General features: G+C 41.9%; 1 protein-coding gene across 1 annotated transcript in view; it reads left to right on the top strand.

Moving 5' to 3' along the window:
- Positions 1–12,432, top strand: part of LOC133974919 (astrotactin-2-like) — a 249,798-nt gene that overhangs the window by 123,692 nt on the left and 113,674 nt on the right. Inside the window, exons 8-10 of the mRNA XM_062412735.1 lie at positions 153–237; positions 1,412–1,486; positions 4,073–4,210. Coding sequence (XP_062268719.1) covers positions 153–237; positions 1,412–1,486; positions 4,073–4,210 — 298 coding nt within the window. The remainder of the gene's footprint in view (positions 1–152; positions 238–1,411; positions 1,487–4,072; positions 4,211–12,432) is intronic.

Genomic DNA, 12,432 nt, shown 5'->3' with positions numbered 1-12,432 from the left:
AGTGTCCTGGGAGGAAAATCAATAGTGGAAACAAGCAGCTTCATCTTGACCAGTCTTAAGAGAGTGATTGCTATTACTTTTGCTCAGTGGAAAGTCCGATAGCTCGGGGAACCTCTCATTTAATAAATATCTCCTTGTTGTGTCTGTCACAGGAGAATGCAGCTGTCATGAGGGTTACTCCCCCGATCCCGTCCATAAACACCTCTGCATCCGCAGCGACTGGGGGCGTAACGAGGGGTAAGTACTCTCCCATGTTTCCCTCTCACATCTGAAACCTCACCTGAACTCAAACGGCCCCGATGCTTGAACACGCGATATTAACTCTGCGTAAAATCAAGGGTGAATTGTCCGTCGTGATGGTTTAGCAAGTTTCAGGTCTCCGCGAGTTGGTCTTCGGAGTGTCAAAAAAAGAAATGGAAACCGGCATGGAGAATCAATCAAACAACTTAATGTACGCCCGCAAAGAAAATGGCCACCGTTAATGTGAAATATAAGCAGTTTGCAGTTAATGAGCTAAAACATGAAAATGTACCTGTATGGACTTTTAACTCGAGGAAGTAGACTTTGAAGAGGGAATCAGGAGCGCAGATGAGAACGGGAGAATGTAGGAGGGATGTTATAGTGTGTAACAACACAAGACATCAGTGAAGGGAGGAAGGTGAAAGAGGAAAAGAGACGGATAAGTAGATTGAACAATACAAATTATGTAAATTATGTAAAAAGAGAGATAAGTAATTCAAATCCGTCGTCTTTTTGACTCTTTGGTTATAAGCAACTTCAAATTGTCAGTTCCTCAAAAGGTCCCATTGTTAGTGAGTTTCAAGGATGTCAACTGTGTTTTATTACAGTATTGTAATAGAAGTTCTAAACCTGCCTGTTTGGAATGTTTCCTTTGCCCGTGGTCATGCTTGTTGCAGTTTTCCTTCTGAAACTGTAAAAAGTAATAATTGAGCCATGGCAAATAAAGAGTGGCTGCAGGACTCGGTCTGCAGAACCCTGAAGCCACCGCTGCTGCTCAAAGAGCCGTTCACCCGTTTGTTCAAAGTTCAGTGAAGCTCCATTCTGCTGGCTGTACCTCGAACTGGAGAATCAGTTCTTGTTTTCGATAAACGTTCCCCAGCCGCCACTGCTACAGATCGCCAATCCCATTGCTTATTTATTCAGTGTTTATTATTATGGAACGTATCCTTCGTCCAAATGGCACAATGCACTTCCCTGGGCAATACAAATGCCAAGTATAAAAATGATAAGATTAACAAGCTCTTGAGATACAGGAGTATATGTTTAACTTGACAACTTCTTTGCGGTTTATACAAATAAAACGCACACATAATTTAATATTCATGACTTCTTATTTATAAATATATAATATATGTCTGTCTCTTCTGTCTTTCCATGTCCTCCTGTCAAGTCCTTGGCCGTATGCTAACTTGGAGACAGGCTATGACCTAGTTACCGGAGAGCAGGCCCCGGAGAGGATCTTCAGGTGAGTCCTTCACTTCTCCTGAGTGCACGACTTCTGCCGGCCATCTGTGATTCCGGGGACACACAGCGAGAGGATGGCGGTGTTCTTGGCATGCTCGCGTGTGTGTGTGTGTGTGTATGTGGGTTCGGTTGTGTGTGACGGAGCATACAGATGAGTTTCCTGCACACACACAGAGACACACAGTTGAACGGACACACAGAGACACTCCGTGCTGAGGTGAAGTCTCACCCATGGGCTCTCGTGGGGAGAAACAGCCAAAGGGCCAGTTCCTTGTCTGACTCCTTTCAAATGCTTTTACTGCCATTTTTGTTCAGCTGCTCATTCTTTATGGGGTCATTGTGTCTCAGATTTTTTAAGACGTGCAAACGATCAAAGAAGCTCTTCACTATCAGCCAACTGTTCTATTTAAAAAAAACGGTTGTATAACACATAAATATGACAATTCAGCCTGATATCATGCAGCACACACATTTCAGGCAAATGTTCATTTCTATAATTTACCGGCTCTATAAGGATAAATATAAGGCTTTTTATATATATATATATATATATATATATATATATATATATATATATATATATATGAAGGTTCTGAAATATGTCATTTAAGATTGTTAAGTACCATGGTGGAGTTGTTTGACCTGTTGGTGATCAGGGAGTATGGAACCTGCTTCATAATCATGACTCTCTGTGGATGGAGACTTTTATTCAAGGCCAATTTAGAAAAAATAAGAAAAAAAAAAACTAAAGGAGCCTTTTCAGAGTTTGTGTCGCAGATTTCTAAAGAGGAGAGTGATTGTGATGCAATTACAGAAGATGAATACCTCTATAATAATACTCTATATCCAAAAAACAGTCCAACCAACCAACCAGTCAGTCAATTCAACTTTTATGCATCACCTTTCAAACAGATCAAATTAAATTCAAAAAGCTTTACAGGTGATGGACAAAACAAATTATGTAAATATATTGAAAATTATTACTAACTCCGGATGAAGAGACAAATGCATCCCAAAGTAATAGTGAACAACATAAAAAGAGAAGTATGAATAGTAATGTAAATGACAAACAAAACTTTTTGCAAAGCAACCAGTGTAAAGACACATAGCGAACCACTGGTCGGTTGAAGCACTTTGTCAGTTAGGGAGGAAAATACACAAACACTCACACACACACACACACACACATACACACACACACATGGATGCAGATACCGGCCAAAGTGAGGACATCAGTGCTGTGTATGAAGGGATTGGTGAAACGACTGTGTTGCCCTTCGGCTGGTCAGTGTCAGTCAGTGGTGAAATCAGGAGCCTAATCACAACATGGATTGGTTTCACAGATATGTAGAAAGCCAGTGCTGCCTTCAACTTTAAAAAATGTTTATTTGATGCTGGGAAATCTTCGAAAACAAGCATCCTTTGAACTGGAGTAGATGTTATATTTCAAATGTGAACTTCAAATGGGGTTTGAACTAGAAGATAGCGAGGGGAGGTCACAATGAGTGTAATGTACCAGATTCTTTGATTCCTGTTAATAAACCGGTAGCATTGACTTGATCTAGTTCAAGTGTTTATTAACGCTCAGGTTTTGGCTGTTCCAAGAATCCGGTCCTGTAAATATCAGGGAGATATATAAAGATGGATAAACTTAGGCGATGTTACGAAGGTGGGTAAGGATATTGAATGAGAGTATTTGATTCAATGCATTGCCAAGATGTTCAAAGAGCACAGTCAAGCTTGGGTTTCTAGATTTGTTATATATGTATTTTGTCATTTGCCTTCATGTTGCCCTACTTCTCAGAAGCATTAAAAACGCACAGCCGTGTTCTGTGTGATATTGTGAGCTCCCGCCAGGTGTTGTTTTTCCCAAGCGCCGAGTGGAGGCGCCCCGCAGGGTGCCCTCCTGGGGGTATTAAGCTTCACTCAGTAGAAGCATCTCTATCGGAACCAAATGATTATCTTTTTCTCTCCGTCTTTAACGACGGCCGTCTGCAAACGTGTCACGCAAAGCAACACGCTGCAGAGACCATTAGAGACTCTTTTTTTCTCAAATTAGTAATACAAAAATGATGCCATCCCAGGTGCAGCTGTAATGTGTTTCTCCAAGTCCAATTCTGTTTCCAGCTGTGCCACCGTTGCTTCACAGACAGACAGCGATAAGTTAGCACTTACTCAGGGTACACAGGTGTCCTCGAGTTGCTGAGAGAAATAATGAATGAATGAATGAATAAATAATGGGAAAAAAAACAGGTTTCCTTAACCACCATGTGCAGTGATCAATGTAAAATCAATGCATCTTTAATATCCATGAATACACAATGCTGCAAGAGATGTTTCTAGAGTAATCCATGGTGTTGACACAATCTATGTTAATAGCCTGAATGAATATAACATGAATACTGCCTATTATCTTGTGTGAATTACAGTCATTGTAAAAACGGTATGAAATAATTCCTGCAATGTTATTTTTCCATGCTTTTGTTTTTTCACACACTTTCTAAAATGTGCTTGTGTGTAGTAACGCGGTGTTTAATCGCGACAGTAATGTGATTGATATTAATTTTGCGTGCCCGTGCCAACACAGATCGCTCTACAGTCTGGGCCAGGGCCTGTGGCTGCCAGTCAGCAAGAGCTTCGTGGTGCCACCGGTGGAGCTGTCCATCAACCCCGTCGCCAGCTGCAAGACGGACGTGTTGGTTACCGAGGATCCGGGGGAGGTCAGGTCAGTGTGACTCGGCTCGCGGCTCCACGCTGTGCACAGAGGGTTGTTTCCTGTGCGGTCCGTGTACCGTTATACTTTATACTCCCACTAACACAGCACACACGTTTCCTGAGAGGTCTCAACACGTGCAGGAACATCAGTGTTTGTCGCGTTATCAAAAATCCGGCTTGACAGCTTCCCCTCCAGTGCGAACGGTTTCCATGACGCTGGCATTAGTGTCGCTTCTGACATTCTGAGAGAATTTCAATTACATTTCAACAGAGCAAAACAACCACATTGGAATGTCACATCATTATTTTAGCTGCCTTCCCTCTTGTTCCATCAGTGGAACCGGCTGCAGCTACTTCACAGCCGTGTGCTTGTTGCTTTAGGCAAATGTCATTTGTTTTATTTGACATTAAAAGTTTTTAAAAAAAAGAGCGTTGCTAAGGTACACTGAGGAAAAAGAAAAGAACGAATCTCATTACAAAAATGGTATAAATAACATAAATATACAATAAATGCTTTGCCTGCTTTGCTTATAAATATTATTTTTTTTAAGTATCACAGCTCAATTGAAATAAAAAAAGCAAAGTACCCATCAAGCCTTTAATCGGATCATTAAATCCTTATGAGGTCTGCAATTTAGAAGCTTAATGTGACAAAGGAGAAGCATCATTAAAAAAAACGTGGACTGTGCACGTAGGGAACTGAGCAGCAAAGCCAACCGGGGAAGTGGTGTTGACAAGGTTATGGATCTGGAATTTCCCACAGTCCAATAACAACATATTGGCAACACATATAACAATATAAAACGTTTTTTTCTTTATCCAGCCGGTCTGTGGAGGCTGTTGTGCATGAGTAAAGCTCAACATCCCAAAACTTGTCAGAGCATCAGCATCACTTCCAAGCAATCATCCGTCTATGCAATCAAACTGACATCAGCCCCGGCCGGTGATTTCATGTGAATGCCAAATAAATCCCTCTGCTGCGTAAATATGCTGCACTTCTACAATAATGTAAATTGGGGGAAAGAAGCTTGAATGAATGAAACAGGAGTTCAGCATACGCCTGTGAAACACCGCAGCCCATTCATTCACCTTGTCACTACACAAAATGAGTTTACAGCACCTGCTAAAAAGGGTCACAGCCCACCTCATATCACATGATTAACACTGATGCAACAGTGCATTGTTTTAATTAAAACTCTGATTTGGAAAGGAAATACTCATGTGGCGGTGCGGGTGCTGGAGGCCCTGCTGTCGTACCACATGTATACGCTGTGCCAGAGGTCCCGCCATCCACATCTGGTGGAGGTGGTGGTCCTACTCTGATTGTTCCATGCAAAAAATGCAGTTATCATCGAATGACTTGAGTCTCAACATAACAAATTTCAAAAGTAATTCTGCAAATTAGTTTTCTACGATAGCAAATATCAATGGAGTGTTAGGGCCACCCAAAGGAAAACATCTGATAAGATATTTTGAAAATAAAGTCGTAATTTTACAAGAATTAATTTGTAATTCCATGGAACAAAAGTCATGATATTACGATACACAGACTTTGAGGAAATTGCCTCTTTTGTAGAGGAGGTAATGTTTGGTAGTGGTTTACTGCAAGACCATCTTCACATCTGCATGATATTCAAATATGGTCCTAATACTTGGTCGTAGCCAAGTGGTACTAAGGGCAAAGGGAACTTTCGCCCTTAGTACCACTTAGTATGTTTTACATTGCATATGTTATCAGTTCCCATGTGTTGGCAGTGTTGATGTTGTAACTTGTTGTTGTTGTTGTTGTTGCTGTTGTTGAGTATCTCTTTGGAATGCAAATCTCATCCTCTGATCCTAAAGTCAGATTTCAAGTACAAAAGAAGCTTTCCTGTGATGAACCAAAGAGGACAGAGTCAGTGGCTGTTTAAATTGATTAATCACCAGGGTTTGGTTTGCCAACAGGGCGATTATATACTCAGTCAGGGGTCAGCAAGCTTTTATGAAAGGTTCACAAAATAATAAACACAAGTGAAGAGTCTGCCACCCTCCGCTGTTTGTTTTGCTCTTTGCGATAAACCACAGCTCACATCCAGAAAATCACCCTATTAATCCTATTTACTACTAATTTTATTATTGTTTTTGTTACACATCCAACACGACAGCATGTTGACTGGACTCAGGGGCCGCTGCCTTGTATCGGCCGCTAGATAATGCACCTTGGCAGCTCCCCTTTGACTCGGCTCCTGGACGATCACAGCGGCAGAACTGCTGATGATGTTGACGCTGACATCATGATGCAAACCATCATGGCCATCGCACTATGACATCCACAATTTCAGCCCTTTACTACTGTGTCTCAGTGGCATCACCTCAGCGGGTCATGAGCTACTCTAATAAGGCAGCTGAAAATCTGTTAGAAAATATTTGCTCAGAGGAACCCTCATTTTACCTGAGTGTGGATTCCTCAGACCACTTTCCTCACTCAACACTCTCGGGTGATGCGGAATCTTCAGTAAACTCATTTGTGATTCGGAGAGGCTAAATCGCAGCGATCACTCGGTGCTGAATGTTTATGACTAACGTGCATCCGAGAAATTGTTGCATTTGTTTTTATCCGATGCTGCAAACATCCAAACTTCCCACAGACTTTATGAAATTGCCTCAGGAGCGACGAACTCCCATGGTAACTGTAAACATCTGCTCGTCCTGACGTGAATGGGAACGCCTCGCGCCTCTCGGTTAATTAGCCGTTTCATTTGCTCAGTGGCTCTAATCAGTGATTTAAAGTGAGCTGGAGAAGTTTATTAGCCATATTTTCTGCTACATGTTGATTTGATCAGAGTCTGAAAAATATTACAGCCTCTGCTTGCAGCTGAGAGGTAAAAGCATTTGTTTCTTTTGTGTGTTTTCTTTCTCCTGACTGTCACTGTTACCGTGGGATGAAAAATATCTTTTTGTAACTGCATGGACAAGTGGAGCACTTCAACGGAATGCAAGCAGTTTGTGTTTGTTTACTCCACAGCCGAGGAGCTCCGTTAAGTGTACAGCGAGTTAAGCGATTCATCAGTAGAAGGACGCATCTTCGTAAAATTGGCGAGCGTCGTCGGCTTTTGCTGCTTCCAGGATATAAACCCACTGGTTAGCCTCACTCTGAGGTCAAGATAACCATGTAAAGACATTCATTGTATTTACTTTGCTCAAACTTTGTTAGTTAGTCAAACTTTTTAAAGGAGAAAAAACCTGAATTCAAGCAACAAAATACCAGTGTCATCGAGAAACTACCTCTTTCCACAGACTGATTTCACTTCACAATGGCGGCTCACCGCCTCAGAGTATCACAATGACAATATTAGTACATTCTGAAATATCATATTTCCTCTGTTTTCCCCCTTTCATTCAAATAGATTTTACAAATAAAGGACTTGCTTGCACAGAATAATTTCACTTCACAATGACAGTTCACCGCCTCCGAATGTCAGGAAAATCCGATGTTGGATTGTAAAGTACAAGTCCTTGTAAATCTTAATATTCGTATGGCACTTAACAAAGATAACGCTATTGAAAAGATGGCCGAGGGCAGTGAGTTTCTGTTTACTTGTTTACTTGTCTGGTAACCGTTACATCCACAAATAAGGTTGGCCCATGAGATTAGAGGTCATGGTGCTTTGCGTGAAAAGTGCGGCCTGGTAAGGAGTCCGCCCCTGCTTATTATATCTCTAACTTCAAGTTAGTTTATACTGTATGAAAACATATCATATTGCATAGTAAGCATCATAGTACATAGAGACAAATACATCTATTCCTTTCTGCTTACAGTAGGTGCCTGCTGCTTAGGGATCAGTCTTTTCAAGATCACATGTACCGTCCATAAATAAGTTTCTAAACACGTCCATGTGGTGTGACTGATTAAAAGCTGATTGAAAGCCCACCTCAGTCTGAGTAATGCACCAGTGTTCTGTATTTGGTTAACAATTAGTTGCTGTAACACAGGAGGATGTGGCGGACTGAATAATGCAGACAAACTCATTATCCGGAGCTGTTTTGTGGAACAAAGTCCCGTGGGGATCCTTATGGAGTCTCTGGCTGGTGCTCTTTGCCAAAGTGTTTACGCAGGCATTGATGTAGTCACTCAGTCATGATAGACACGCTGATGAAGTGGTGAAATGTACCGTGGCCGTGGCTTTTAACGGGACGCGCCCCTATTTCACTCCTGCCCTTCAGCTCGCTGACAGAACCCGATGGAGTTTGTTTCATATGAAATAGATGAGTGACGGTAAGTGTCGGCTTAACCAAGCTCGGCTTTGAACTGAAGACGTTTGTCTCCGTCACCCGCCCTGACACTGTGCCTCCTTTAGTAATCCTTGTAGGTGAGCTGGTTTTAATATTACAGACTATCCATTTAAAGGCACTGGGCATATAGGAAAGGCAAAGGTCATCTTTATTTTACCAAGTGAATAAGAGTTCATCAATATTACACACAGATCCATGTTTCTGCGTTCCCTCAAGCCATGCTGATGAGTTCCGTTTTATTTGCAGAGGGGCTGCAAATGCAATTTTGTTTTGTTTGTGTGGTTTGAAGCTTTGAAATGTAGCTTTTGGTTTGTGCTGAGAGAAATCCACAGACCTTGCTCTTCGTGGGAACTATTTCCACCAGAATTGTTACTCGTTCTTTGATGCTATTGTATCACGACATTGATATTAAGAGTATCTTTATTAACCTTTTTAATTATGGTTTTGAAAATTAAACGAGGAAGGGCAGAGTTGCTTCAAAGTAAAAAACAAAAAAAGTAAGGCCAACCAAAACCAGGGGTAATCAAGCTATTTCTTTTTTCCTTCACCGTTTCAAATGCAGCCTGTTGTGGGAGCGTGTGGTGCGTTCACTCCGACTGGCTTAGTGGATGCAAATTTCAGTGGCCTTCTCCACAGGGGTGAGTGTGCAGAGTTTATAAGAGGTTAAGGACTATGTAAAATGGAATTAAGTACCTCAGTGATTTCACTCTGAGTTCGTAGCTTCCCAGTAATATCATTGTGACTTACGGTATTAACCTACTCCACCAAAGTAGCGTGGTGAATTTTTGTACTTTCAAAATAAAGGTTGACATACATCTACATTTTAAAGCGCGGTTAATTATAAAGTTGTCAAGGTATGTCTTAAAGAATAGTTCCCTTTATTGCAATTGTATTTAACTTTAGTCACTTTACCTATACATACCTGACATTTAAAGCCAGGCACTTGACAGAGAGACTCTTCCAAGTGAATATCCGTATTTAAATTCAAGAAATATGAAAGGGCAGAATTATTTAAAAATAGAGGCAGAGCTTGTTTGTTCAGTATTCAGCCGTGGGCTCAGCTTTATTACTGTTTGAATGAAAGGGATCATTTTGAAAATTGAGTCTTTACTATATACTGTGTATTCTGTGCACTCCACTGATGAAAAAATACAACTCATTTATTGATGATAATCCAAAATAAAATTACAGTTATCTGTGCACCTCCTTGACTGATTGCGAAGTCAAGAAGACAGTCAACTTTCTCAAGTGGTCAGAGGAGTTTGAATGAGCCTGACACAAAGATTTGCCTCAAAAGTATTGCTTTTTTCGATGAAGGCATTCACCAAACTGCAGTAAATATTAATAACAAATATAAATATGGAGAAATGGATGGTGTAAATTATCCAATGAACTGTAATATGCAACGGTGAACTATTAGTAATCTAACAGTGGTTAATAATCACAGATAAGTTTTGGAGATGGATCTGGATGGCCACCGGAAGGAAGGACCTCCTGTGTGGGTCATTGGAGCTCTGCTGTTGGTCTCTGGCTACAAAATGTCCATCTGTTTAACTGGAACAGTGTGGAGAGGTTGGGCCCTGACAGCCTCCACTTCTCCGCAAGTACATGCACAGCATCCAGTTTCACCCCCGCGACCGAGCCAGCCTTCTGAATCAGTCTGTTGAGTCTGTTGGTGTCAGCCAGCCTCGGGCTTTCGGCCCAAACAGGCCTCAGTGTGGAAAAATGGTGCTGGGCGCCACAGACTCATAAAGCATTCATAGCATGCCTGCAGATGTTGAAGGACAGGACAAGGACAGGAAAAAGAGTCGACTCTGGCCGCTCTCTGTGTAGAGCTACAGATCTTGGTCCGGTCCAGTTTGCTTTCCGAGCAGGTGCTCTGGTATTTTTACTCATGAGTCATCATCACAAAGAGAAGCAGAACTCCTGGATCGCCTGACGTGCAGGTACAGGTGGTTCAGCTCACAACTGTCTGCAAACCCGTCGTCCGTCGACAACCCCAGACACATCTTCACCCCTGAAGCCTCTCACAGCCACACAGACACTGGAGAGCCCTTGTAGGTGGCAGGTCTCTGTGTCACACCTGATATCTGAGGTGTCCAGGGTACTGAGAAAATGCAAAGTATTTAATATTTGTACTGTTGTGCTGTGTTGAATCTTGAGTCTGGTTAACAAATCAATAGCTGTGTCAGTTGTGAGCTTGTTTTGTTGTCTTGGAGGTCCTGACAAAAAAGGATTCCTTTCTATGTCCTGTAGCTCCAAGCCAATTTTATATTGCAATTAAATGTAGGCTAACATTGCACTGGGGATTTAGAACTCATCTAAGCAGAAACAGCATGTTTAGTTTTATCCCAATAATACATTTTATAAATTGTTTATATTTTAACAATCTCTAATATTAGCCCTGCATTTCCACTTATTATTGTTGACCCAAAGCCAATGGGTCACCAACACCTCATAAACATCCGGATACACAACGATTCGGCCGCGCTAAGCTGTGCTCTCTGACCGGCGTGTTGGTCAATAACTGTTAATAACCCGGAGTAACTGGTGTCACCTCACTGCGGTGATTTACGACCACACTCGCCATGACCGAGTGAACCATCAGACTGCGCCATTGCCAATACGCCGATGCAACTGGCCAGCGGGAGACACCAGGAAGGATTAAAGTGCGTCAATCCGCTTCCCCTTCCGCCACATCTCCATCAAAAAATGTTTTATATCTCCGCAATCAAACCGAAGAATTGATCAATCAATCTTTATTTTATCACTTAGGTTAAGCTGCTTTTTCGACCGCGAGATTTCCCCTTCCGCGATCACAGCGGGGCTTGAAGAAAATGCACTTTATCCAATGCCGAAAGTGCTTGATGAGAGTCAGCATATTTGTGGGGAGCTGGAACAAGGGCATTAATCAAGTGCAGGGGCAGACCAATAACAGGCTCTGTAATCACGCCGGAGCACGGCTCTAACTTTGGGCAGCACTGCCTGGTCATTCATCATTTGGAGAAGCAAGCGGCAGAGAGGGAGATTAATAACAAGTACATTAGTCAGTGTTTAGATGCAACCGATGTGCTTCTAGGTCAAGCAACAGAGCTGCGGTGCCAGAAGAGATGATCTTGATTAGCTAATGATTTGGAAAAGAACCGCGATCAGCTTTTGAGTCCGTGTGGGTTTTGGTAACCAAACGTATTGTTTTAATGATTTTGCAGAGCCATGCGTGGTATGGATGGCTTCACTCCAACGTACTGCATCATGGATCAGTTTCCAGGCTCCCATTAATTAAAGAGTGAGAGGCAAACTTTCCTTCCAGACCCTTTGTCATGATTCAATATATTGCACAACTTTGTGAGGAAATTTCCAATATCCTTACTGATAGTTTTATTTCTTTAATACACTATTTCCCCGCACCGGAAAGGAGCGGCAGTTAGCATGCACGTCATGGCCGAGCCAAACCATTATTTTTTCTCCGCCCCACCTTCGCAGCCCTCAATTTCCCCCTCGCCTGAGGAGACATTTGTCAATGCTCTAAGTGCCAGAGTGCTGCGTGTTACCTGTCTAATGGAGAGAGAAAATGCAGTTGCTCAATAAAAAGAATAAGAATATGACGTGGCAATAAAGACAGGGAACAAACTTTATTTTCTCTGTCATTTTTGGATGTGAGTGCAACACTCACTTAAATTTAAGTTAACTTTAGGCAAAAACTGTTATTTGCGATTATAATATATCTATGGTTAGAAGATATTCAATAGACTAAACATTCAGTTAATGTTGGGGAATGCTAATGGATTAAAGAAAGAAAAGGTGATTACACATTTTTATATCCAAAACAAACATTGGTGTCCTGTTAAAGTATCTTTCAATGGCTACACTGATGCTCCCTGGTCACGGCAGAGTGTGGAGAGTGCACCCAGCATGTTAGCGGTTCCTATCCCTTAAAGCAGGATGCCCTCTGAAAGCAAG

The sequence above is a fragment of the Platichthys flesus genome, chromosome 19 (genome assembly GCF_949316205.1).
Source record: "Platichthys flesus chromosome 19, fPlaFle2.1, whole genome shotgun sequence".
Classification (NCBI taxonomy): domain Eukaryota; kingdom Metazoa; phylum Chordata; class Actinopteri; order Pleuronectiformes; family Pleuronectidae; genus Platichthys; species Platichthys flesus.
This window is presented reverse-complemented; position numbering and strand designations above follow the sequence as displayed.